Raw genomic sequence first — 26356 nt, forward strand, 5'->3', positions numbered from 1 at the left:
CATATTGCATTCTGTAATACATCAATATCTGTACCTGTATCGCAAATATCACGTGCAATATAAAAACTTTATTTATACTGTTGTTGATGTGTATTTCTTTGCCAAACGACCACCTAGAACTTACGAGAAATCGGTATTGTTGTATTTATTAATAACCCATTGTTGATACAATATTTTTAGCAATATCGTATTTCTTACAATACATATAATAAAAGTTGGCTAAATAATGATGTTGCTGGATTATACAGAGCAGTTACGCCACAAATGTCAGTATCATGTAATCATTCAAAGTCAGCGTAACAAAAGTCAACATGTGATCTTGTCCACAGAGTAAGGTCTGCAGCACAACATCAATGCCAAAATTGCTTATTCAAAAATACAAAGCAAGGCCTGTCACTGATGTTTTGTATTTTGGAATAAAGAAGCAATTTTGGCACTGATGGTGTGCTGCAGACCTCACTCTATTTGTGGCCTATTTCCAGTGCTTTGGTTTGCACGTCTGCACCACCTGCACTAGGATCCTAGAGCCAGGGGTATGTAAAGAGCAGACTTTCAACTACAATCCTACCCAAGTGAACTTGCCATGTGACTGGAAAGGTAGTGAAAGCTGCTGGGGTAATGCCTTGTATGTATAAGGGTCTCACCTTTTCCTGGGCTCTATGAAGACAGTGGGAACACCCATTGCCGGATCCAGAATCTTATCAAACTGCATCTGTGCCCTTCGATACATGCGCTGCCGCTCCTTGGTGTCCGAAAACCCCACAACATCCACCAGGGGGAACTCATAGTGCCCTTTGCGCTTCGCTCGCAGCCGAATCTTGTTGCGATGGTGTTCAATCTCTGACTTGTGGCGCAGAGTTGTCTGGATCTACAATAGAGACATAAGGCAGTTTCATAGAGATGAATGCTTCCTTTTTATGCATTTTAAGAGGTTAGGAATAGTTTTTGAATAGAGTTTATATAAACTTCTCACCAAGTTAGTAAAATACACCATATAACGCACCTGTCACAATTACAAAAGGAGAACCCCTTTGTAGCCTTTATTAATGTTAGAGAAAAAGTTGTCTACTTAGTCCCCTCTTTTTGTATGTGCGCTTTCCCATTCTGGAAGCATCACAGATGTCACAGCACACTAGCACCACTGGGTTCTGCCAGTTGGTGTCACAGTTTCCAACCTCTCTCTGTAAACTCAGTGTTCTCCCTAGGCTCTTTTAGCCGGGTGCTCCACCCGGCTAGTTTTGGTGAGCACCCGGCTGTCATCGGCTCATCTCCTCCTATGCTGTAAGCAGAATTGTGCAGAGACGCAGGTCCTGCATTCTCTCATCTCACCCCACCCGGCAACTTTTTCATGCCACCCGGCTGGAAAAAAATTCTGGGGTGAACACTGTAACTCATCATGCTATCTATGGAGCCATATGTGACAGAACTGCCAACGTGTCTGATCTGTAATCCATTACCTTCCTGCCTGTGCTCAAAACGTTCATCTCTGGCATTTCTAAACCTCACTCAGGTTATTAAAGGGAACCAGAGATGAAGCTACTGAAAAAAATAGGAAAAGATTTTATACATACCTGAGGCTTCCTCCAGCCCCATAAGCCTGGATCGCTCCCACGCCGCCGTCCTCCGCTGCCTCTATAGCCGGTACTGAGTCCCGTCCCTTCCGCCGGACGCGACCAGTCTTTCGCATGTGCAGGGGCTCCCTCCGGCTTTGTACACATGTGCCTGTGCAGTACGGAGGGAGCGCACTGCGCTTGCGTCGACTGGCCAAAATGACGGGACACGGTACGGGCGGACAGAGGCAGAGGAGGTCGGCGGTGTGGGCACGATCCAGGCTGATGGGGCTGGAGGAAGCCCCAGGTATGTATAAAACTGTTAGTTCATCTCTGGGTCTCTTTAAAGTATTAATTGCTGTTTACATCCATCACTTCCTGCTGCTGCTAAAATCACAGATGATGGCCTGAAATCTCTCTAATGATGACCCAGGATGCCAAAAACCCTCACAAAAATACTAAACTTTTTCCCTATACCTAAAAGAAAACAATACATTTGGCTTGAGCTGTACATTAAGTACAGCATTGAAAGATTTCTGAGCAGATGGACAAATCCTCTCTGGGCATTCTTGATAAGGCATCCAATCCAGACTCACCTCTCTGTTGATCTTATTAGCTTCAGCCTCACGCTCTGCAGCAGAGAGCCCATGCATGGGTGGGGTGGCCATTGGCTGCATGGCAATAAGCTGAATCTTGCTAGGGAGGCGACGGCTTGCCTCAGAGGAGCGTGACATACGGTCTACATGCTCAAATATGGAAGCAGAGGAATGCTGCTCTACTCCACTTCCCAGCACTGGCATCTCTGCAGAGACAAAATGGGTTACTTGCAATTACAGATATCTTGTACGTTTGTCTGGAAGTCATGGTTTCCTTTTCACCTTTACCAACAACGAAAATACTGAACTAGAGTTGTAAAGGACCACTATCGTGAAAAAAAAAATTCTGATTGTAATATTTGAAAAATCTATGTATCACACACAAACAAACAAACAAACCTTCGATTGTGCTGTAAAACCAACAGCTTTTATTGAATTGCTGTAAAATCAAATCTTTCTATTGTATAGTGTGTGGCCACCTTAAGATATACAGTTGTCACAGAGCAAAATCTGACAGATATGAACTATTCCTCTCCATTTCAAAAAGCACCCCAGAGATCGTAGTGACACAGCCCAAGGGGCAGAAACGTGTGCACACGAGGAAACAGGCTTGCCAGCATATTTTCCAATCTTTTGAAAACAATTAAGGATATATTGAGAATCTCCCATGAAAGAGATGGACTTGTTCAAAACCAGTCACAGCTGTCAGATTTTAACAAACGTATAGTACATGACAAGAGACGTGGGGAAAAAAAAAGTCTTTATAGTGTATTTTACACTGGGACAAATGTACATTTCCAGGTGAAACTCGAAAAATTAAAACATCATGCAAAAGTCAATTTATTTATTTCAGTAATCCTGATTAAAATGTGAAACTAATATATTAAATAGACTAATTGCATCCAAAGCAAGAGATTACAAGCCTTTATTTGTAATGATGCTGATGATTATGGATTACAGCTTTTAAAAACTCCAAAATCAAAATCTCAGACCATTAGAATATTGTCAAACTCTAGCGAATTTACCCAAAACACCTGAAAAGGGTTCTTATTTCATATTTTAGTTTTCCCTTTTAAGATAAATTATTGAAATAAATTTATTTTTTGCACAATATTTTTTTTGAGTTTCACCTGTATATGCATGAATACACATGTATTTCAAAATGTAAAATTTTTCACAGTAGTGGTCCTTTAAAGTGAAATAGGCTGATAATGCTTTCCATGCAGGCAGTCTGAAATCCAACAGCTGAATATAAAAATTTAACATTTTCTATAGAGTAATGAAAACAAACAATACTTGCAGCCATAACAGCAACTTTCTCACAAAGGCTTGCAAAAACATTACAGACACCTGTCTCTCACTGTAAAAAGGTACCCAAGGTGAGAGATATATGAAGGCTGCCATGTTTATTTCCTTTAAAACATTACCAGTTGCCTGGCGGCCCTGCTCATCTTTGTGGTCATTAGTGTCTGAATCACCCACCTGAAACAAGCATGCAGCTTATCCAGTCAGGATTCAGTCATAGACATCTGACCTGCATGCTTGTTCATGGTCTATGGCTAAAATTATTAGAGGTAGTGGATCAGCTAGGCGAGCTGTATGGTTTAAAACAGGGCTGTGGAGTCGGAGTCAAGGAGTCGAAGCAATTTTGGGTACCTGGAGTCGGAGATTTTATAAACTGAGGAGTCTGAGTCAGATGATTTTTGTACAAAATCCACAGCCCTGGTAATATGTCATCCTTCATATGTCCCTCACCTCAGGTTCTCTTTAAGAAAGTGTGTGACTCATATTGCCTATCTCTGGAAAACCGCACTGCAGTGTCTAGAAATAGCAGATTGGGGGACAGCAGAAGAGGCTCCTCCCTCTTCATGTGTGCGGACTCACCTCCTTTGGCTTTCAGACGTTGTGGAGTTTCACGAGGAGGGGCTGATGGTCTCGGACCTCCCTCATCGGCTGATTCCTTTCCGCTGGATGGTTCGCTAGCGGTGGATCCTGCGTCTGAGGGGGTGATTCTACTGCCAGAAACAGACATGGAAATACCGTGCAGCTGTCTTTACATTACACATAACACATTTATATTTTAAGATCATAGAATCTATATTGATTTTTTGAACATATTTATTGTATACATTTAGTGATGAGTTGAGCAGTGAAAAAAAAAAAAGTCTGTTAGAAAAACACAATTCTCTGAAGCAGAAGAGAGCATTGCTTTATAGTTGCAGTATGCAGGTTCGTAACAATCATTAATGACACTCAAACCCTGTTGCTCTCTATGGACTAACCACATCAAAATAAGGCTTTTCTTGTGCCTACAAAGATTCTCAGTCAAAGCAGCGGGTGGAAATTTAAGCAAAAATCACATCTTTATTTGTTACAGTTACTATTTTTCTGACTGATATGTGTTTAAAAAGAACCCCCGAAAACCATTACCGGGTCTGTAATACTGATTCACTAAGACTGGGCAAAACGGGAGACCATAAATGATACAGCAATGGGAAGTTTGGAGTCCTCGTCCGGGGATAATCGATCATAGCGTTGGCTGTTAAACCATTATCAATGGTTGTGTGATTGCAGTCATGTACAGTAGCTACAGTGAGAATATTTTTCTTTGTGTTTTTTTAAATATCTAAAGGCTGTCCTGCATTTATTAAAGCAAACTTGAAATTAAGAAAAAAAAAGCTAGGAAATAATTTATTGTATGTGTAGGAATAATGGCAAATAGAATATAAACAACAGGACAGAGTCTCGCATTTTCAGTGTGAGGGCTGAATTTCTAATACTGAATTATAAACGGCAGACATGACAATATTTTTTTTTTAATCTGTGGAATGCAAAAAAAGGGACCTCAGACAAGGTATTAGTAGGACTCGTACTACAGCATATGTACCCACGTCACCCCACGTCAGAAGTCAGTTAAAGGACACCTGAACTGAGAGGGATATGAAGACAGGAAATTTATTTCCTTTAAAGTGACCTTGAGCAGTAGATAAGAATGAAATTGGTACTTACCTGGGGCTTCCTCCAGCCCACCGTAGGCCGTGAGGTCCCCCAGCGTCCTCCTGGCTCCTCTCCTAGTCCCGCTGGCGACACTTCCTGAACGGTGACATTCTGCATCATCACAGCGGCCGGAGTGACAATCCTGCGCATGCACGGTTCAGAGTTAGAAAAGCGCGCATGCGCAGGAATGTAAGGAATGTCATGCCGGCCGCCATGATGACGCGGAGCATCACTGTTCAGGAAGTGCTGGGCTGACACTCGGCCCGGGTGTCGCCGGTGATGAAGTCACCAGAGGGACCGGGAGAGGAGCCAGGAGGACGCCGGGGGACCTTGCAGCCTACGGTGGGCTGGAGGAAGCCCCAGGTAAGTACCGATTTCATTTTTATCTACTGCTCGGGGTCCCTTTAAAGCAATACATGACAGTCCTTCTGATGTCTTTAATTGCAGTAGTATATGGATCACACACCTGAAACAAGCATGCGGCAAATCCAGTCAAACATCTGATCTGCATGCTTGTTCAGGGTCGATGACTAATAGTATTAGAGGCAGAGGATCAGCAGGACAACCAGGCAATTTGCAGTGTTTAAAATGAAATAAATATGGCAGCCTCCATATCCCTCTCACTTCAAATGTCCTTTAAACAATACCGGTTGCCTTGCTGTCCTGCTAATCATCTGGCTCTAATACTTTTAGCCATAGAGCCTGAATAAAGCATGGAGATCAGGTGTTCAGACTAAAGTCTGACTATTGTTTAAAAATAAATAAATATGTCCGGCTCCATATTACTCACAGTTCAGGTGTACTGTTTAAAGACCAGTCCTTACTATGGCTGCAACAGCACATAATCCAATTCACTTCAGCAACCTTCATGAAATTCTCATATGACTCAGGCAAGATTTGCACACTCTTACCACCTGAGAGAAGACTTTTAAGACAAATCCACTTTAGGTGTGTTATATAACTTATGCTCTATAGCAGTGTTTCTCAACTTTTTCGACCCAAGTACCCCCTATTGCAATTCAGTTCCAGCCAGGTACCCCCCCCTAATATATATATATAGGGTACCTGGCTGGAACTGAATTGCGATAGGGGGTATTTCTGTCTTCACAAGGGAAACATCACTGTTGCAAATTACAGATGCAGAAGAGTCTCAATCTTCTAATTGTAATATTAAATACTGAACGCAGGAAGAAGTGAAGGCAAGACTAAAATTAATAATAGACAAGGCACCTGGCCTGGATGGCATGCATCCTCGGGTCTTAAGGGAATTAAGTTCAGTTATAGATAAACCCCTTTATCTTTTGTGACTCTCAACTGGCAGAGTCCCAGTGGATTAGCGTACAGCCCACGTTTTCCCATTATTTAAGAAGTGCAAAAAATCAGATCTAGGGAATTATAGACCTGTAAGCTTAACATCAGTTGTATGCAAACTATTTGAGGGGTTACTAAGAGATACTATACATGACTTCATAGTAGAAAATAATCTTATTTCTCATCATCAGCATGGGTTTACTAAAGACAGGTCCTGTTTGACTAACATGCTCAGCTTTTATGAGGTAGTGAATGCTAATATGGATATTGGGAATGCTGTAGATGTGATATACTTGGACTCTGCAAAGGCCTTCGACACTGTTCCCCACAACACTCTGGTGCAAAAGTTGAGTATGCAAGGACTGGGGAAGAGTCTGTGTGCATGGATAGAGAACTGGTTAATGGACAGAAAACAAAGTTGTGGTCAATCGATCATACTCAAAATGGGTGACTGTTAGCAGTGGGGTCCCACTAGGGTTTCCACCTTTTTTGTTGGGGGGGGGGGGGGGGGGAGAGAGAGGAGAAATACTGGCTTGTGGGCGTGGCCTGGAGGTGTGGCCTAAAAGTGGGAGTGGTTTGTCACAACGTTCTTAGTTTGGATCTGGGCCTCCTGCATAGCAAAACGCATCTCTAGCCTACAGGCTAGTGATGCATTTGTACAGCCTCAGCCGTGCAATTTTGCCCCAGGAAGAAATGCAGTGAATCATCACAATAATATGTTTTACTTATTGCAGTCAGTCGGGTGCTGTTTCAGTAAGTGGCTTTTATAGCAGTGACATATTTCTCATAATTAGAAGATTATTTTACCTTAAAAATCTTTCCTTAACTTGAAGTACCCCTGAACTGAGGACAAAAAATGATTGAAGCTCATTGTGGATTAGATTACCTTTGCAGAAGTGTCCTGGTCCTGCTCATTGTCCTTGGGGTCCACCTATTCCCCTTCATATTTGACGGAATCCTCCAGTCGAATATGAAATCCAGGAGGCTCCCCCTAGCGATGGAGCGCAAATCAGAACTGCGCTGGTGTAAGTTCCAAATGGTGCAAGCACAGAGAAAGAAAGTGCTCATTCACAAGCATTGTCTGTTATTGTGCTGATCAAAATCCACGCCTGGCAGTTTAGAATAGCTGGGGGTTGGTGGATTAATGGGGGTAAGCATGAGCATAACTAGCAGTGCCAGGACACTTCTACAAAGGTAATCTAGCCCACAATGGGCAGCCGTCAATAGATTTTACCCTGGTTCAGGGGTACTTTAAGAAACATTCAAGATGGAGTCTTACATGCTAAGAAGGCTCTAAAGGTCCGTTTATATGCTCAACGTCACTCAATGGCTATCGGGCCCAATTTCTCGAGCGACATTGCAGGGCAAAGGCTGTGCATACATGTCGCTTGATTGGAAGGAAACAACAAATTCTGCTCTATGTTGGGGGGCGATGGTGGAGTGACGTTATGCAGCAGGGGTATTAAGTAGGGAGAACAATCTGCTGTCGCTTACCCAATGTGATCTGCCAAAATGGCTCGCTGGCCAAGCAATCACGGGGCATCAGGTTCTGCTGTACACACGTTTTTTACCCGAGGTGGTTGTTATCAGCCTCCTTAACCTCTTGAGGACCCACCCTTTACCCCCCCTTAAGGACCAGCGCTGTTTTAGCTGATCTGTGCTGGGTGGGCTCTACAGCCCCCAGCACAGATCAGGGTGCAGGCAGAGCGACCAGATCGCCCCCCTTTTTTCCCCACTAGGGGGATGATGTGCTAGGGGGGGGATGATGTGCTAGGGGGGTCTGATCGCTCCTGCCTGATGGGTGTTGCGGGGGGGGGGGGGGGGCACCTCAAAGCCCCCCTCTGCGGCGAGATTCCCCCCCTCCCTCTCCTCCCTGCCCCCCCTGGTGATCTGGGCTGCACAGGATGCTATCCGTCCTGTGCAGCCAGTGACAGGCTGTCCCCTGTCACATGGCGGCGATCCCCGGCAGGTAATTGGCCGGGGATCGCCGATCTGCCTTACGGCGCTGCTGCGCAGCAGCGCCGTACAATGTAAACAAAGCGGATTATTTCCGCTTGTGTTTACATTTAGCCTGCGAGCCGCGATCGGCGGCCCGCAGGCCATTCACGGAGCCCCCCGCCGTGAATTGACAGGAAGCAGCCGCTCGCGCGAGCGGCTGCTTCCTGATTAATTAGCCTGCAGCCGGCAACGCAGAACTGCGTCGCTGGTCCTGCAGCTGCCACTTTGCCGACGCGCGGTATGAGTGCGCGGTCGGCAAGTGGTTAAACAAGTTTCATCTGGTGTGTGTACAGGCCTTAAGATTAGTTTGATATGGAGCCCTTGGTTATACGGTTATGCCCCTGCTGTAGCAGGCCATAACCCACATAGCTATTACCCTTATCGGGCAACTGAAGTGAGAGGGATATGGATGCTGCCATATTCATTACCTTTTAAACAATACCAGTTGCCCGGCTGCACTGCTGGTCTGCTTTACTGGAACAACCACACTTCACCACCTTTACAGGTCTCTAACTCTAGACCTGGAAGCCAGTGCAAGCCCCCTGCAGGTACACCACTTCTGCAACACCATGTACTACAAAAAACTTAGAACCTGCACACAAAAGGCTTCTTAAAGTATCTGTATTAGCAGCATACAGAGCAAGCAAAGGCACACCACATGTGTCCTCAGGTGAGGAAGAGCTATGCCCGAAACTTGTGGTGTGCCTCTGCTTGCTCTGTATGCTGCTAATGCAGAAGCTTTAAGAAGCCTTTTGTGTGCAGGGTCTAAGTTTTTTCTAGTACTGCTGGTCTGCTTGGCTGCAGTAGTGTCTTAACGCCAATAACGTCTATATCGAAAAGTAGTAGAGGCAAAGGATCAGCAGGGCTGCCAGGCAACCGGTATTGCTTAAAAGGAAATAAATATGTCAGCCTCCATATCCCTCTCGCTTCAGTTTTCCTTTAAAGTGAACCTGAGATGGTTCACTAGCCCCTATTTATACTTACCTGGGGCTTCCTCAAGCCCATGAGCAGCCTCCCTCGCTGTCCTCTTCGGCCCCTCCGTTCTGCCGCTATATCTCTCTGTTCTGCTGGGCAGTTGCAAGCTTCTGTGCATGCGCATCTCGGGTGTGCCTGCACCTCTCATCGCGCTCCCATGTCCTGGAGCATTCTGTGCCTGTGGGGGAGCCTATCTGCCACGGACTATAGCTGGATCACAGCGGACCATTGGAGAGGTCATTACACTGTCCGCTCCCACTGGCTGCACATGATCCGGCAGCAGGTGTGAACACAGCTTAAGGGCTTATTCACACCATTGATGCAGACTGGCTGTGCTATCGGGACACAATGTGTATGATTGCACGCCATCTGCGCGCTGCTGATCTCATTCACTACAGTGAATGGGATCAGCGCTGTGATTCCTGAAAAATGCATGCAGCAGTGCGATAGCGTATCACACTGCTGTGCAGCACAGAAGTGCTGTCTATGCACTTCTGCCATTCTTGCGTGTTGCACATCATATGTGCTGCCAAAATGCGCACCGAAGTGCCTACGATGTGAACTAGTCTTTATCCTGCAAAAGCAAAAAGACCTGTCTGAATGTGCAGATGGGAAACTTCTGCCGATTCAAACAATAGCTTGCTGTCCGGATTGCCGAATCTCTATGACCGTGCACGGCATAACTATAGTGATTCGGCTTCGCAGCAGCACTAGTGACATGGCCGATTCAGAAATGGACATGGCACCTTACAGATGTGAATGTCTGATCATCTGTAGCTACCATTCAGAAAAAAATTATTGGTTGAAGTAGCTGCAGGGCTCCTGCTTTTCAGCCAACTTGCAAGCTCCAAAGAGTTTGATTGCAGTGTTAATTTTTATATCTTTAGGCATTAGCCTCCTTCACAAGTTTGATGCTGTAACAGGCTATCATTAACACCTCCTGGTCTCAGGAATTTTTAGGACAGCTAGCCTTTGTCCTGGTACAGCAGAATGTACTGTCTCACTCTCACTCCCTGTAGTAAAAATTCTCTGAAAGAGAACTGTGCCAGACTGACACTGAACCGGCCACAAGTGAGCCAACCAAGACAAACAAAGAATGTAATTATGCAGAACCTGTGCGAGGCTCTGCAGAACTAGGGATGCTCATTCGGATTCCGCGGAAATGCAATTTCCGAAATTCCGATCGGAAATTGCATTTCCGCACCGGAATGCGGAAATCGGTAATGCAAGTGCTGTAGGAGGAAGCGGTAGGCGGATTTCCGCCGAAAATCACGGAAATTTCCGCCGGAAATCGTGGAAATTCCACCCGACTTTAAAGAGAACCAGAGATGAAGCACCCTCATGTATTTTATTACATTTATCAGTGGGAACATGACAGTAAACACCTACCCTGCTTTTAGTTTCATTGTTATCTGCTTAATTAGTCTATTAGCAACTGTGATAAGAATCCATCGACTATTCAGTCGAGGTTTGACCTGGAATCATTATAGCCGAGTCACTCTTCTGTGGAGTCCATTCAAGCCCAAGCCTTCCCCCTCCTGGCTTAGATCTTCTGCTTTGCATACTGAGAGCTGTGATGACTGGGAGGGGCTGCTGCTCCTGAGAGAGAAGCCCTGTGGCTGTAATATGATCCCTGTGTGCTCTGTGTGCACTAGATTCTCATAGGAATGAAACTGCAGTTATTATCAGTGACACTTCCTACAGGCAGATCATACCAAAATGAAAGCACACAGATGAAAGGCTGCATAAGCCTAGATAGCAGCATAGTATCATATAGCCTAGACAGTACATCCAGAACAACTCATATAACCCGGAAGGAGAAGGGATATGAGCCGGCGGCCATATTTGATTTTTCCTGGAGCAATAATAGATAAAAAACACTAAAAAAGGCACACCAGAGCGGCAAAATTATCAGGTAGAGCATTTATTCTTTACAAGCTATCAACTAATATGTTTATTTTGTGTGAAACGTTCATCTCTGGTTCCCTTTAACACCGATTTTCTCAAAAACTATAAGGTCTTTTTAAAAACTTTTTTTGCATCTTGTTCAGAAGATTCCGTTTAATAAACCCTGAGAATTTGGTGTTTCTAGGACTTAAGGGGGCTTTGCTACCAACCGCTAAAGTCGGCGGATTTTTACTGTAATGAAAAATGCAGAAAATCTGCATCTACCTATTTTCTGCATTGTAATTACAGTAAAAATTCGCCGACTTTAGCGGTTGGTAGCAAAGCCCCCTTAAGTCCTAGAAACACCAAATTCTCAAGGTTTATTAAACGGAATCTTCTGAACAAGATGCAAAAAAAAAAGTTTTCAAAAAGACCTTATAGTTTTTGAGAACATCGATGTTAAAGTCGTGCGGAGTTTCCGCGATTTCCGGCGGAAATTCCGCATTGGAATGCGGAAATTGGTAGCAGAAAGCGGAATCGGTAATTGGCATTTCCGACCATCCCTATGCAGAACTTCAGAGTTTCAGGAGACTGCGGAGGAGCAGGACGACGGCAGACAGATGTCTCTGCTTGCTGGTATGCTTGCTGTCTAGATTGCACTTCCACACTCCGGCCACGCTAACAGCTAGTGTAGGCTAGCCCCGCCAGTGGAAGTACTCTCATTGGCTGGCAGGAAGTTGGGGAGTTTTTGACATCAGTGCTCTGTGTCTTGTCTTGTTTTTAGCGGCAAATGCCCTGCCGGTAAAAAAAATATTCCAGCACCGGCTTTCTAATGAAAAAAAGGCCCTGCCGGCCGAATACCGGCTGGGTGCCAACCCTGGGTCCCACAGGGGTCTGTGCTGGGTCCAGTGCTCTTCAATGTATTTATTAATGACCTAGTAGATGCAGTAGAAAGCAATGTTGCTATTCTTGCAGATGATACAAAATTGTGCAGAATCATCAACTCTCAGGAAGATAGTGTCATATTGCAACAGGATCTTGTTAGGATGGCTATATGGGCACATACATGGCAGATGAAATGCAATGTTGAAAAATGTAAAGTCATGCATTTTGGTCATACCAATGGTCTAGCACCATAGAAAATAAATGGAATACAGTTGGGGACATCAAACTTGGAGAAGGACTTAGGAGTACTCATCGACAACAAGTTAAATAATCGTATTCAATGCCAAGCCACTGCAGCTAAAGCTAATAAAATTTTGGGATGCATTAAAAGGGAAATAAAAACTCGAGATGCTAGCATAATATTGCCCCTGTTTAACTCTCTAGTAAGGCCACATCTGGAATATGGAATTCAGTTCTCGGCACCACATTACAGGAAAGATATTGCAGTTTTAGAGCAGGTGCAGAGCCGAGCAACAAAATTGATACATGGGATGGAAAGTCTCACTTACCAAGAAAGGTTAGATAAACTGGGTTTATTTAGTCTAGAGAAAAGACGCCTTAGAGGGGATCTAATTAAAATGTATAAATACATCAGAGGGCATTATAAAAGATTGGTGGATGAGCTTTTTGTCCCTAGGCCTTCTCAAAGGACTAGAGGAGATGATCTGCGCATAGAGGAAAAACGTTTTAGCCATTTATTTAGGAAAGGGTTCTTTACAGTAAGAGTGATTAAGATGTGGAATGCATTGCCACAGGAAGTAGTTATGGCAAATTCTATACCTGCAATTAAAGGGGGCTTAGATGCTTTCCTTGCGTTGAAAGACATCCATGGCTACAATTACTAGGTAATGCCCAGTGATGTTGATCCAGGGATTTTATCTGATTGCCATCTGGAGTCGGTAAGGAATTTTTTCCCTTTTGGGGCTAATTGGACCATGCCTTGTTTTTCGCTTTCCTCTGGATAAACAGGGATATGTGAGGGAGCAGGCTGGTGTTGGACTTTGTTCTCTGGTTGAACTCGATGGACGTATGTCTTTTTTTCAACCCAAATAACTATGTAACTATGTAAGGTGAAACCTGGCCACACTGAACTAAAAAATCAATAAAAAAAATGTTAATCACTTTTTTTATCCTCAATATCCTATTGTCCTTACCTGGGTTTCACTGTATGTGCATTGTAAACAGGCAAATTTGCATTGTCTTCTATACTTTATTTGTTCAATAAAAGCTTTCTTGTTGAAAAAAAAAAGGGATTTTTTTACATCACATCAATCATTCTGCTGTGTGTGTGTGTGTGGTTTTTTTTTTTTAGGGGGGGGAGAGGGGGTTGCAGAATGAAATGGAAATGTATGACCATGTAAGACTAGAAAGTCAGTGGCAGTTATCTTTTAAACTGTACGTCGAATTCTACATATTTATCTCAAGAACATCAGAGTGCTTCTTCTATCTTACGCCAACTGTAGATATGTACAGGCCTGGCTCTACCCCCTCACTCACCTGCCTCGGTGGCGACCAATCTTGTTAGGTTTAGTGGAAGTCTTGGACTTTGGAGTGGGAATATCACCATTTTCAGAGGGGGTGGAATCCTTTAATGGTCCGTGTAACACAGGTGGAGGAGGTTCATGTACGACAAGCACTTCATCCTTGTTATGCTGACCAAGGTGCTGCTTGGCAAAGTCAAAGCCCTTAACATTGGGCGCCTGGAGCTAGAGGGGAGGGGCATCAGAACACATGACCATGAGTTTTATGGATATGAATAAACACACACACCTTTCTGCCAAGTTCATTCTTTATGCAGAATCACCACAGGTCAATGCGTAATCTGAACTGTAATAATATCCATATGCAATTATGGTTAATTATATTTTATATAATGCATTAGGAGAGGGGAAACATCACAGTGAGCAGGAACAGAGCCACAAAATTCCACCTTGCAGAAACCTAGGCTCACTTGAATGCAGATACAGCACACATGTACTTTCATATGGGTCTTTTCTGACAGCTCACTCATTCATATGTAGAAAAGGATTTTCCGCAGCAGCTAATGTTATAAAATACATTAAATGAGCTTGGTGTCCTAAAATTCCCCCACTGATTTTCATAGACTTATTTGGGCTGCCAGTATTAATGTGAATTTGCACTGCAGGAAACCACCCTTAAATTTGTTAAGTGTGACCCCCTACCCCAGAAATAAAAACAAAGCTAGTGAGTGACCCACAGAAGTCACAGGTGTTGGAACACCAAAGAATGGGCAGCAGAAACCAAAACTCCAATCTCCATTCATTCCATTCTCTGCATACAAACTTAATTTGCTAAAGATTGGCAAATAATCACAAGATGTACACAAACATCTAAGGATGGCTTGTATTACAATTCTTAAAATTCTTCAATGCTGAGTATAGTGAAAGTCCTTGAAGCCATAGTGGGAGTGGCTGTATTTGCATGACATCATCACATCACTTTGTCTGAAAAAAACAGCTTACTTCTTCCAAATAATGCTATTAAAAGGTGTTGCTCCATCTGATCACATATAATACAATCTGAACATTCAATTTTATAATATGATTTAATCTAGAGTAAAATTGCAAATGTCTTATTTATCGACAACAGGCAAACAGTCTTTTCACTGACCGTCTTTCTCCAAACATAAATTGACCAAAACAGTTGCTTTGCTTGCTTTGTGAGCAATCAGTAATTTGACTTTTGATCATTCAGATAAAGTCAATAATTGAAAAATAAATACATCACATAATATATGGCAAGCATAATGTTTACAACCCAAAGCCCCACCTCACCTTCTGCCTCTGCTGAAGGTTACTCATTGTATCCGGCTGGAAGTCCAGCTTGTCGGTCCGACAGAGCTTCCAGTAGAGGATGACTATAATGACTGTTACCACCAACACCGGCACAGCCACACCGACAATGATCCACAGGTTCTGTGCCTGTCGCTCTGTTTCCTGGGCCTGGCTCAGTGCTGCAAAGACCAAGAGAATTGCAGAGTATATGTGACAGCTTTGTGGCAAGGTTTAAGAAAAAGACACCGAGAGCCCAATATGGTGTAGTATGCTCAGGACAATAGTGGATAATGTAATGTGAGAAGGTTATATCTAGAGTTGGGCCGAACGGTTCGCCTGCGAACGGTTCCATGCGAACTTCAGTGGTTCGCGTTCGCGTCCCGCAGGCGAACCTTTGCGGAAGTTCGGTTCGCCCCATAATGCACATGGAGGGTCAACTTTGACCCTCTACATCACAGTCAGCAGGCCCAGTGTAGCCAATTAGGCTACACTAGCCCCTGGAGCCCCACCCCCCCTTATATAAGGCAGGCAGCGGCGGCCATTACGGTCACTCGTGTGCTGCCTGCGTTAGTGAGAGTAGGGCGAGCTGCTGCAGACTGTCTCTCAGGGAAAGATTAGTTAGGCTTAACTTGTTCCTGTCTGGCTGCATACCTGTTCTGTGAACCCACCACTGCATACCTGTGCTGTGAACCCACCACTGCATACCTGTGCTGTGAACCCACCACTGCATACCTGTGCTGTGAACCCACCACTGCATACCTGTGCTGTGAACCCACCACTGCATACCTGTTCAGTGAACCCACCACTGCATACCTGTGCTGTGAACCTGCCACTGCATACCTGTTCTGTTCAGTGGACCCGCCACTGTATACCTGTTCATTGAACCCACCACTGCATACCTGTGCTGTGAACCCACCACTGCATACCTGTTCTGTGAACCCACCACTGCATACCTGTGCTGTGAACCCACCACTGCATACCTGTTCAGTGAACCTGCCACTGCATACCTGTTCTGTTCAGTGGACCCGCCACTGTATTCCTGTTCATTGAACCCACCACTGCATACCTGTGCTGTGAACCCACCACTGCATACCTGTTCTGTGAACCCACCACTGCATACCTGTTGTGTTCAGTGAACCTGCCACTGCATACCTGTTCTGTGAACCCGCCACTGTATACCTGTTCTGTTTAGTGAACCCGCCACTGCATACCTGTTCTGTTCAGTGGACCCGCCACTGTATACCTGTTCAGTGAACCCGCCACTGCATACCTGTTCTGTTCAGTGGACCCGCCACTGTATACCTGTTCAGTGAACCCGCCACTGCATACCTGTTGTGTTCAGTGAACCTGCCACTGCATACCTGTTCTGTGAACCCGCCACTGTATACCTGTTCTGTTTAGTGAACCCGCCACTGCATACCTGTTCTGTTCAGTGAACCCGCCACTGTATACCTGTTCAGTGAACCCGCCACTGCATACCTGTTCTGTTCAGTGGACCCGCCACTGTATACCTGTTCAGTGAACCCGCCACTGCATACCTGTTGTGTTCAGTGAACCTGCCACTGCATACCTGTTCTGTGAACCCGCCACTGTATACCTGTTCTGTTTAGTGAACCCGCCACTGTATACCTGTTCTGTTTAGTGAACCCGCCACTGTATACCTGTTCAGTGAACCCGCCACTGCATACCTGTTGTGTTCAGTGAACCTGCCACTGCATACCTGTTGTGTTCTGTGGACCTGCCACTGCATACCTGTTCTGTGAACCCGCCACTGTATACCTGTTCTGTTTAGTGAACCCGCTACCTGTTCTGTGAACCCATACCATACCTGTTCACCCATACCTGTTCTGTGAACACTGCATACCTGTTCTGTTCAGTGGACCCGCCACTGTATTCCTGTTCATTGAACCCTGGCTGCATACCTGTTCATTGAACCCACCACTGCATACCTGTGCTGTGAACCCACCACTGCATACCTGTGCTGTGAACCCACCACTGCATACCTGTGCTGTGAACCCACCACTGCATACCTGTGCTGTGAACCCACCACTGCATACCTGTTCAGTGAACCCGCCACTGCATACCTGTTCAGTGAACCTGCCACTGCATACCTGTTCTGTTCAGTGGACCCGCCACTGTATACCTGTTCATTGAACCCACCACTGCATACCTGTGCTGTGAACCCACCACTGCATACCTGTTCTGTGAACCCACCACTGCATACCTGTGCTGTGAACCCACCACTGCATACCTGTTCAGTGAACCTGCCACTGCATACCTGTTCTGTTCAGTGGACCCGCCACTGTATTCCTGTTCATTGAACCCACCACTGCATACCTGTGCTGTGAACCCACCACTGCATACCTGTTCTGTGAACCCACCACTGCATACCTGTTGTGTTCAGTGAACCTGCCACTGCATACCTGTTCTGTGAACCCGCCACTGTATACCTGTTCTGTTTAGTGAACCCGCCACTGCATACCTGTTCTGTTCAGTGGACCCGCCACTGCATACCTGTTCTGTTCAGTGGACCCGCCACTGTATACCTGTTCAGTGAACCCGCCACTGCATACCTGTTGTGTTCAGTGAACCTGCCACTGCATACCTGTTCTGTGAACCCGCCACTGTATACCTGTTCTGTTTAGTGAACCCGCCACTGCATACCTGTTCTGTTCAGTGAACCCGCCACTGTATACCTGTTCAGTGAACCCGCCACTGCATACCTGTTCTGTTCAGTGGACCCGCCACTGTATACCTGTTGTGTTCAGTGAACCTGCCACTGCATACCTGTTCTGTGAACCCGCCACTGTATACCTGTTCTGTTTAGTGAACCCGCCACTGTATACCTGTTCTGTTTAGTGAACCCGCCACTGTATACCTGTTCAGTGAACCCGCCACTGCATACCTGTTGTGTTCAGTGAACCTGCCACTGCATACCTGTTGTGTTCAGTGAACCTGCCACTGCATACCTGTTCTGTGAACCCGCCACTGTATACCTGTTCTGTTTAGTGAACCCGCCACTGCATACCTGTTCTGTTCAGTGAACCAGCCACTGTATACCTGTTCAGTGAACCCGCCACTGCATACCTGTTCTGTTCAGTGGACCCGCCACTGTATACCTGTTCATTGAACCCACCACTGCATACCTGTGCTGTGAACCCACCACTGCATACCTGTTCTGTGAACCCACCACTGCACCACCCTGATTGATGTATACACATGCAAGATGTTTGACAGCACTTTAGGCCTGTCATTTAGCATTCAATGTGATTTCTGCCCTTAAAACGCTGCTTTGCGTCAAATCCAGATTTTTCCCCGGGACTTTTGGCATGTATCCCACTCCGCCATGCCCCCCTCCAGGTGTTAGACCCCTTGAAACATCTTTTCCATCACTTTTGTGGCCAGCATAATTATTTTTTTTTTCAAAGTTCGCATCCCCATTGAAGTCTATTGCGGTTCGCGAACTTTAACGCGAACCGAACCTTCCGCGGAAGTTCGCGAACCTAAAATCGGAGGTTCGGCCCAACTCTAGTTATATCCACAAACAAGGGTTACCGCTGAGGCAACCACTGTGAATGCAGGTGAGGAGATTAGACCTGTCCTCACTCAGGGTTAAGAAGTCGCTCTCTGTAGATAGAAGAAAGGTAGGGGTGGGCCCCCCTTCCACCAAGGGTGGACACTATAATGACTTTGATGAACAGAGGCGCCAGCAGAATAAAAACAACAATTAAAAGTTTTAAAATATGCTGGGGAGGTGGTGGACTTACCTCCGAAAGCAGACTAGACTACTTGTCTGACAAAAATAAACACTTTATTAGTACCCCAATAGATGCAACGCGTTTCGCAGGGCCAAGCCCGCTTCATCAGGCAATAAAACAGGGGACAAAACAGTAGCTCTCAGGTAGCACATATAGCGCCTCTTGTGGCAAGGTTTGGTATGGGAGGGGGTTAGAATTGTTCACCTTTTGAATAGCACAGCAGATTCATTGCACTTTCTATGACTATGGTACTTACATTATGAAGTATTAAACATTATTCTCCCAAAACACAAATACATATAAGTAAATTGGCCTTAGACCAGGTATATCAAACTGGTCCTACGAGGCCCGAGATCCTCACACATTTTTGATACAGCTCAAATGAAATTATAGGTCTGAATCAGGAAAGGTGTGGTCCACCAGGTAGAACACATTCCTTTCTTTCTCAGTCCATCCTAAACACTGGCATGGATCTGGCCCTCCAGGCCTGGAGTTCGACACATGTGCCTTAGACTACGATGAACATGAAAATGGTAGGGAAAGAGAGTGACAAGAATTATATATTCCATAAAGTGCTGTGAAAGATGTCAGTGCTATATACGATGGTCATCCACAAAGTAACAGGTATTTACTTTCATCTGTCACATGACTGCAGAACACCAGTAACTGTGTTTTTTCTGCAGCATTAACATAACCCCCCGGAAGTGATGCATAGCCAATGCGGCTATGCATCACTTCCGCTCCCATTCGCGTCACTTCCACACCGGGAGATGTGTAAGTGTATTGGAAGAGACAGCGGGCAGATGCGGCCATACGAGCATATGCAGCATGTTGCAGATTCTCGAATCGCTCCGCACCGCTGCGCACAACCAGCACGCAATGGAAACTGTTCCATTCCCGTGCAATGGTTACAGTGCACCCGTGGTGTGATGCGTCTATGTAACCTCATCTCACTGCACACAGTGGAAACAGGCCCTAAATGAAAATGGCTGTTACAATCCGGATGTTCCTCATAAACAGAAAATACACAAATAACATTTAGTGGAAGGAGGATAAGAGGCACATACATGGGCTTTTACCACTTTTTCTTTTTCCCTGCATTAAACCTTCATATACACACTAGAGTTTCCTCAGCCAAGGTGACTAGTCAGGTCTATGCCAAGAACCTAGCGTGTGAAAAGACATCCTGATGCGTTGCCGAAACATGCGGAGTACTGAATTGTTTTGGCTCAGCACACTGCCCCCCTTCTTACCCCACACATTAAAAGATGCTCCAGCGTGTGCTGCATTTAACCCCCCCTTTGCATAGCAAGAAAATGCGTAGCTGTAGGCCCCTCATGCATCTGTACTGCACACTGCTCCAAATTATCGTTCAAGGGATCAAGTTGCAGTGGGTGAAAATAACTGCATGTTTCTTTCCCTTGTTTGCCTTGTTTCTTTCCCATGTAATTACTTATAAGAGAGATACACTTCAGTCAAGTCCAACTGCAGAGAAAGTGTTATTTACAGCCCTAGATTCTTACAATGGGCTTGATTCACAAAGCCGTGCAAACGGTTTAGCACGGGTGTGCTAAACAGTTAGCACGTGAAGTGCCGTTCGTGAACTTTTGTGCGCGCAAAGTGCCGCGCTTCGCGCGATCGCGGACCTTTGCGCACGCAATTTGCCGCGATTCACGCAAATCGCGTCACTTTGCGCGCACAAAAGTCTGCGATCGCGCGAATCACAGCACTTTGCACGCGCAAAAGTCCGCGAACGGCACTTCACGTACTACCTGTTTAGCACACCCGTGCTAAACAGTTTGCACGGCTTTGTGAATCAAGCCCAATAAGTGAAATGAAAAAGGAACACAATCTAGTTCTATTTATGACTGGGACTATACATACACATACTGTATGTATCTCACCATGACACATCTCATGTCAGGTACCCTTTAATAATTAATAGTCATTAAAACTAAAGGCCAGCACATGCCACAGATCTGTGTACCATCCAATTACTTTATACACAGACTTTCTTTCGTATGGAAATATTTACCTATAGCTACAAATTTTATCTGAAAATATTAGTTCACGACCTGAAGCAGCCCAACTAAACAAATTGATGGCAAACTCTGTGGGACGGGCTGCTTTTTGGCTCCGCATAATCATACTGTTCAGATGGCAATAGGATAGGGTACAGACAGAGCTGTTTGATAATGTCACAGCCTGCAAGTATGAAAGTCTTTGCTGCAGAAAGAGGCTAGAGTAAGGGGTACTGACCAGGTACTTTAAAAGTAAGTCATAGGACAGAAGCGAATTAAGATGCTTCTAAGCATAAAAACAAGCTCTGGTACCATGGGACTAGCAAAATGGTGTCTTGATTTGAATTTAAACTTCGGTTTTAGTTAAACACACTTTTAACAATTTAGAGATAACTGCTGTACAGAAGCACTGCTGGTCTTTCTGACAATCGGCCTGCACTGTTTTAAGGAGAGGAGAGGAGAGGGAAAAGGAAAAGTAGAACACAATAGTCAGTCATCAGGAATCTAACTTTGTGGATCACTAACGCTGTCAAACAAATTGTCTGTGGACACCTGTACTCACACTAGATTTACTCTGAGATAATCAAAAATCTAAAATCTAGTGTGTTCGTGCAATTTAAAAGAGAAAGCCTTTAACCTCCCTGGCGGTCTATTAGGAACCGCCAGGGGGCAGCGCAACACTATTTTTTAAAAAAAATTTTTATATCATGTAGCGAGCCTAGGGCTCGCTACATGATAGCCGCTGTACAGCGGCACCCCCCCGCCTGCTTCGATCGCGTCCGGCAATCTTTGATCAGGAAATCCCGTTCAAAGAACGGCGCGGCGAGGCAACAGCGACGATCGAGCGCGGAGCGGCGGCGATCGGAATGCACACTCAGCTAGCAAAGTGCTAGCTGCGTGTTGCAAAAAAAAAAAGTAAGTAAATCGACCCAGCAGGGCCTGAGAAATCCTCCTGCGTGGCATAGCTGAGCTCGGGCTTACCGCCAGGGAGGTTAATATGAGCGAGGATAAAATTGAATGAAAGGACAGAAAGTGAGTGGTATAGTAAAGACTGGGCAATACTGGAGACTAGCTGTTGTCTGTGAAAAATAAAAGTCTTCAGCACTCCCCCGGGTCATATTAGTGGACAGCAGGAGTTGTGGGGAATAAGCAAATTAGTGCTTGTGTGACTTAACATTATGTGCAGCATCCATAGAGAGAATAGGTGCAGAATGTCCTGTATTTATTAAATATATTGCTGTAGGAATAACAGCCCATGTTGTAAGTCACCAACTTTGCAAATGTTTGTCACCAAATGGCAGGCACCTCAAGTTCAGTCAAGGTTTGTAGCACCACATATGTTCTCCAGACTTACGGTAGTAGATAAAACCCAAAGTCACAATGCCATGACGCTGGGAAAGATTGATGACAAAAGGAGAAGGGGCAGCAGAGAATGCGATGGCTATGTAGAATCATGGAAGCAACAAACATGAGCTTGGAAAAGCTTCGAGAGGCAGTAGAAGATAGAGTGGCCTTTCATGCGGTGGTCCATGGGGTTGCAAAGAATCAGACAAGATCGAATAGCGATTGAACAACAAAGTCACTATAGAAATCGGTAATGACAGGCAGGAGGACTTGTTAAGTGTTCTACAATGACAAGCAAGTGTTACTCACGCTGTGCCACCACACCCTGCAGGCGATATCCCAGAATGATGGCTGCTCTCTGGATGTCCACTTCATTCATCAGGCTAGAGGCCTTGTCAGCAGTCAATCGCCCTCCATACTGATCTTCGATAAAATAGATCAGCTGAACAGGATCATCGGAACCTTCGAGTCGGGAAACATTCACCACCTGGGAAGACAAGATGAATCACTCAGGAGATAGAAGCAGTGCACTGAGAGGCAGCGTCACAGCCCTTTAACAGGCTTTGCACCCAAAGCTTGCAAAAAGAGTCAGCTCTTTACTTCAGATTGGTAACCTACATCCCCCATCCATTCTGCCACTGGGCCCGAGAAAGTATATTAGCCTAACTGATTGCAACTTACATACTGTAAATGTTAATCAAAAGATTTAATATACATTTCATCACATTCACATATGCATGGCCTCCTGAGTTTATTAGGAAGAATATTCACCTATAAGGACGAGTTTTGTTTCAGCTGCAACATTTTTTAATATTTAAGGGAATTCAGAAAATTAAATTAAGAATATGAATTGAGCTATTGTTCATTTAAAAAACAATGTAACTTTTTTGGCAGTTGTGCTGATCCTTTGCCTCCAATACCTTCGCTGACCCAGACGCAGCACGCAGATCTGATCAGATCAGAGGTGACTTCGTGCTACTGAAGTCAAATGATCAGAATGACTGCCAGGTGGAACTGGCTGAAAAATAGATAAATAAAAAAGGTTAAGAAAAAAAAAAGTAGATGTCAGCTTCATATACCATTCACTACATAATTCCTTTAAAGGGAACCAGAGATGAACGTTTCACACAAAATAAACATATCAGTTGATAGCTTGTAAAGAATAAATGCTCTACCTGATAATTTTGCCGCTTTGGTGTGCTTTTTTAGTGTTTTTTATCCATTATTGCTCCAGGAAAAATCAAATATGGCCGCCAGCTCATATCCCTTCTCCTTCCGGGTTATATGAGTTGTTCTGGTTGTGCTGTCTAGGCTATATGAGACTAGGCTGCTATCTAGGCTATATGAGAAAGGCTGCTGTGTGCTTTCATTTTGGTATGATGTACTGCCTGTAGGAAGTGTCTCTCATAGGAATGAAACTGCCGTTATTATCAGTATCTAGTGCACACAGAGCACACAGGGATCATATTGCAGCCACAGAGCTTCTCTCTCAGCAGAGCAGCCCCTCCCTGTCATCACAGCTCTCAGTATGCAAAGCAGGAAATCTAAGCCAGGAGAGGGGAAGGCTTGGGCTTGAAAACACTTCACAGAAGAGTGACTCAGCTATAATGATTCCAGGTCAAACCTTGACTGAATAGTCGGTGGATTCTTATCACAGCTGCTAATAGACTAATTAAGCAGATAACAATGAAACTAAAATCAGGGTAGGTGTTTACTGTCATGTTCCCACTGATAAATGTAATAAAATACATGAGGGTGCTTCATCTCTGGTTCTCTTTAACCACTCAACCCCAAAGGCGTTTTTACCCTAATGGACAAGAGCGATTTTCACCTTTCAGTGCTCATCCCTTTCATTTGCCAATAGCTTAATCACTACTAATCACAATGAAATGATCTATATCTTGTTTTTTTCACCACCAATTGGGCTTTTTGGGGTTGATATTTGTTTTCAGTAATTACTTTATTTTCTATGCATTTTAAAGGAAAAAACAAGGAAAAAAATCACTATTTCTCCAATTTCATCCCCTATAGTTTTAATATAAACACTGCTACTGTGCATAAAATCCACACATTTTATCTGCCTATTTGTTCTGGTTATCACTACATTTTAATTATGTCCCTAGTACAAAGTATGGTGACAATATAGTATTTGGAAATAAAGGTGTACTTTTTCTTTGGTGTTTTTTCCCCCCACTATTTTCATGTGTACGGGGATGCACATACATGCGTGCAAGTGCACGCGCACAGCGGCCGCAGCACTGTCTGACTTATAAAAACGTCCTGGAGCGATTAAGAGGCTCTAGCAGGACGTTTTATAAGTCAGCGCGTCATTAAGTGGTTAACCCCTTTAAGATGGCCGTGAACGCGGTGGGTCCCCCAGGGCGTAAAGTCCTGGTGGAGTGTTTTGCAGGGGATCGCGTGCCGGTGCGTGCGCTTTCCCGCTTGGATGACAGAGCTCTGCTCCACCTTCAGTCTCCGATCACTGCTAGGAGAGTGTTAGACGGCGAAACGGTAGTCATTTATGCCTGTACAGCGCTGCGATCTAAGGCTCAGGGGTGATCTGCTGTCATAGGCTGAAGCCTATGACAGCCGATCACAGTGATTGGCTGGTGGGGGGAGTGAGGGTGCTACAGAAAAAAAAACCACACACACATTTATTAGAAAAATAATAAAAAATATTTATAAAAAAATAAACAAACATCTGGGGGGGGGGGGGCGATCAGACCTTTCTGTTGGTGGGGAGAAAGGGGGTGAGAATCACTTGTGTGCTGAGTTGGACGGCCCTGCAGCGAGGCCTTAAAGCTGCAGTGGCCTATTTAGGTAAAAATGGCCAGGTCTTTAGGGGGGTTTAACACTGCGGTCCTCAAGTGGTTAAAGTGACTCCGTGGTGAGAGGGATATGGAAAGCAACATTTTTATTACCTTTTAAACAAAGGCAACTGCCTGGTATTTCCAGATCAGGGGATCTAACTGAAGTCTAATGCTTCATACACACTTGAGATAAAAGTCTTTGGAAAATGAAAGACCACAGACCAATCTTACCACCCTTCATGTAGTATGAGAGCCATACTCTACACAGTCTATTCTATGGAGCTGCACTCCCCATCAGATAAAATCTTTGCAAGATGCTGCACACACAGATGCTGTACAGACACAAAAGATCATTATCTGCAAAAGATCTGTTCCTGCAAAAAATCCATTCCTGCAAAATGCATTCATAGTCTATGAGATCTGCAGATCCTCATACACACTTGGTTTAACAGGCTTCACCTGCATATCTGGCAATCATCTGCAGATCTGAAGATCCATCCTGGTGGATTTGATCTGCAGATGATCTGCAGATGATTGTCTGTTAAACCAAGTGTGCAGATCTCATAGACTATGAATGCATTTTGCAGGAATGGATTTTTTGCAGGAACAGATCTTTTGCAGATAATGATCTTTTGAGTGTGTACGGGCATCTCTGTGTGCAGCATCTTGCAAAGATTTTATCTGATGGGGAGTGCAGCTCCATAGAATAGACTGTGTAGGTGTGGCTCTCATACTACATGAAGGGTGGTAAGATTGGTCTGTGATCTTGCATTTTCCAAAGACTTTTATCTCAAGTGTGTATGAAGCATTACTATACTAGTTGCATGCTTTTTTTTTGAGGCGTGTCATGTAGCCATTACTGAATCCAGGCCTGCACAAAGAGGAAATATGTATTGCTTGAAAGTAAATAAGGAAAGCTGCTTCAATATCCCTGTCCTTACAGTGTCACTTTAAATTACATATTTCCATATGACATAATGAGCAGTGTATGTACAAATGACTCTTTGTAAAAAAAAGTCATAATGAAAAAAAAAAATACATACAAATACATACATATAAGACATTGTTCCAAAGTAATATACATTATAAATTACTGTTTTCCTATGTCGCTGTTTACAGTAGGTAGTAAAATCTGATGGGTTTTTGGACTAGTCCATCTCCTCATAGGGGATTCTCAGTATTTCCTTTATTATTAACAAAATCACTGTCTGGAAAAGATCTATTCCAGTCAACCTCCCTACTCACTTGCATGTTAGTTCTGGCAGGTGGACTGAGCAACTGCTGTTTAGTAAGTGTTATGGGGTTTTATATGAACAGTTTCTCAGTTTAATCTTCAATCATCAATGTCTTCACAGTTGTGGACAAAACG

General features: G+C 44.5%; 1 protein-coding gene across 2 annotated transcripts in view; it reads right to left on the bottom strand.

Annotated features, from left to right (window-relative positions):
* Positions 1–26356, bottom strand: part of KIAA1549 (KIAA1549 ortholog) — a 206519-nt gene that overhangs the window by 43471 nt on the left and 136692 nt on the right. Inside the window, exons 9-14 of one of the 2 annotated variants that reach the window (XM_068277338.1) lie at positions 22487–22664; positions 15055–15233; positions 13757–13965; positions 4031–4158; positions 2147–2352; positions 645–868 (exon numbers count right to left, since the gene is read on the bottom strand). In XM_068277338.1, the coding sequence (XP_068133439.1) occupies positions 645–868; positions 2147–2352; positions 4031–4158; positions 13757–13965; positions 15055–15233; positions 22487–22664 (1124 nt within the window). Of the gene's footprint in view, positions 1–644; positions 869–2146; positions 2353–4030; positions 4162–13756; positions 13966–15054; positions 15234–22486; positions 22665–26356 lie in introns of both variants that reach the window. The other variant, XM_068277337.1, reaches the window with a different exon arrangement.

The sequence above is a fragment of the Hyperolius riggenbachi genome, chromosome 3, assembly GCF_040937935.1.
Source record: "Hyperolius riggenbachi isolate aHypRig1 chromosome 3, aHypRig1.pri, whole genome shotgun sequence".
Classification (NCBI taxonomy): Eukaryota; Metazoa; Chordata; class Amphibia; order Anura; family Hyperoliidae; genus Hyperolius; species Hyperolius riggenbachi.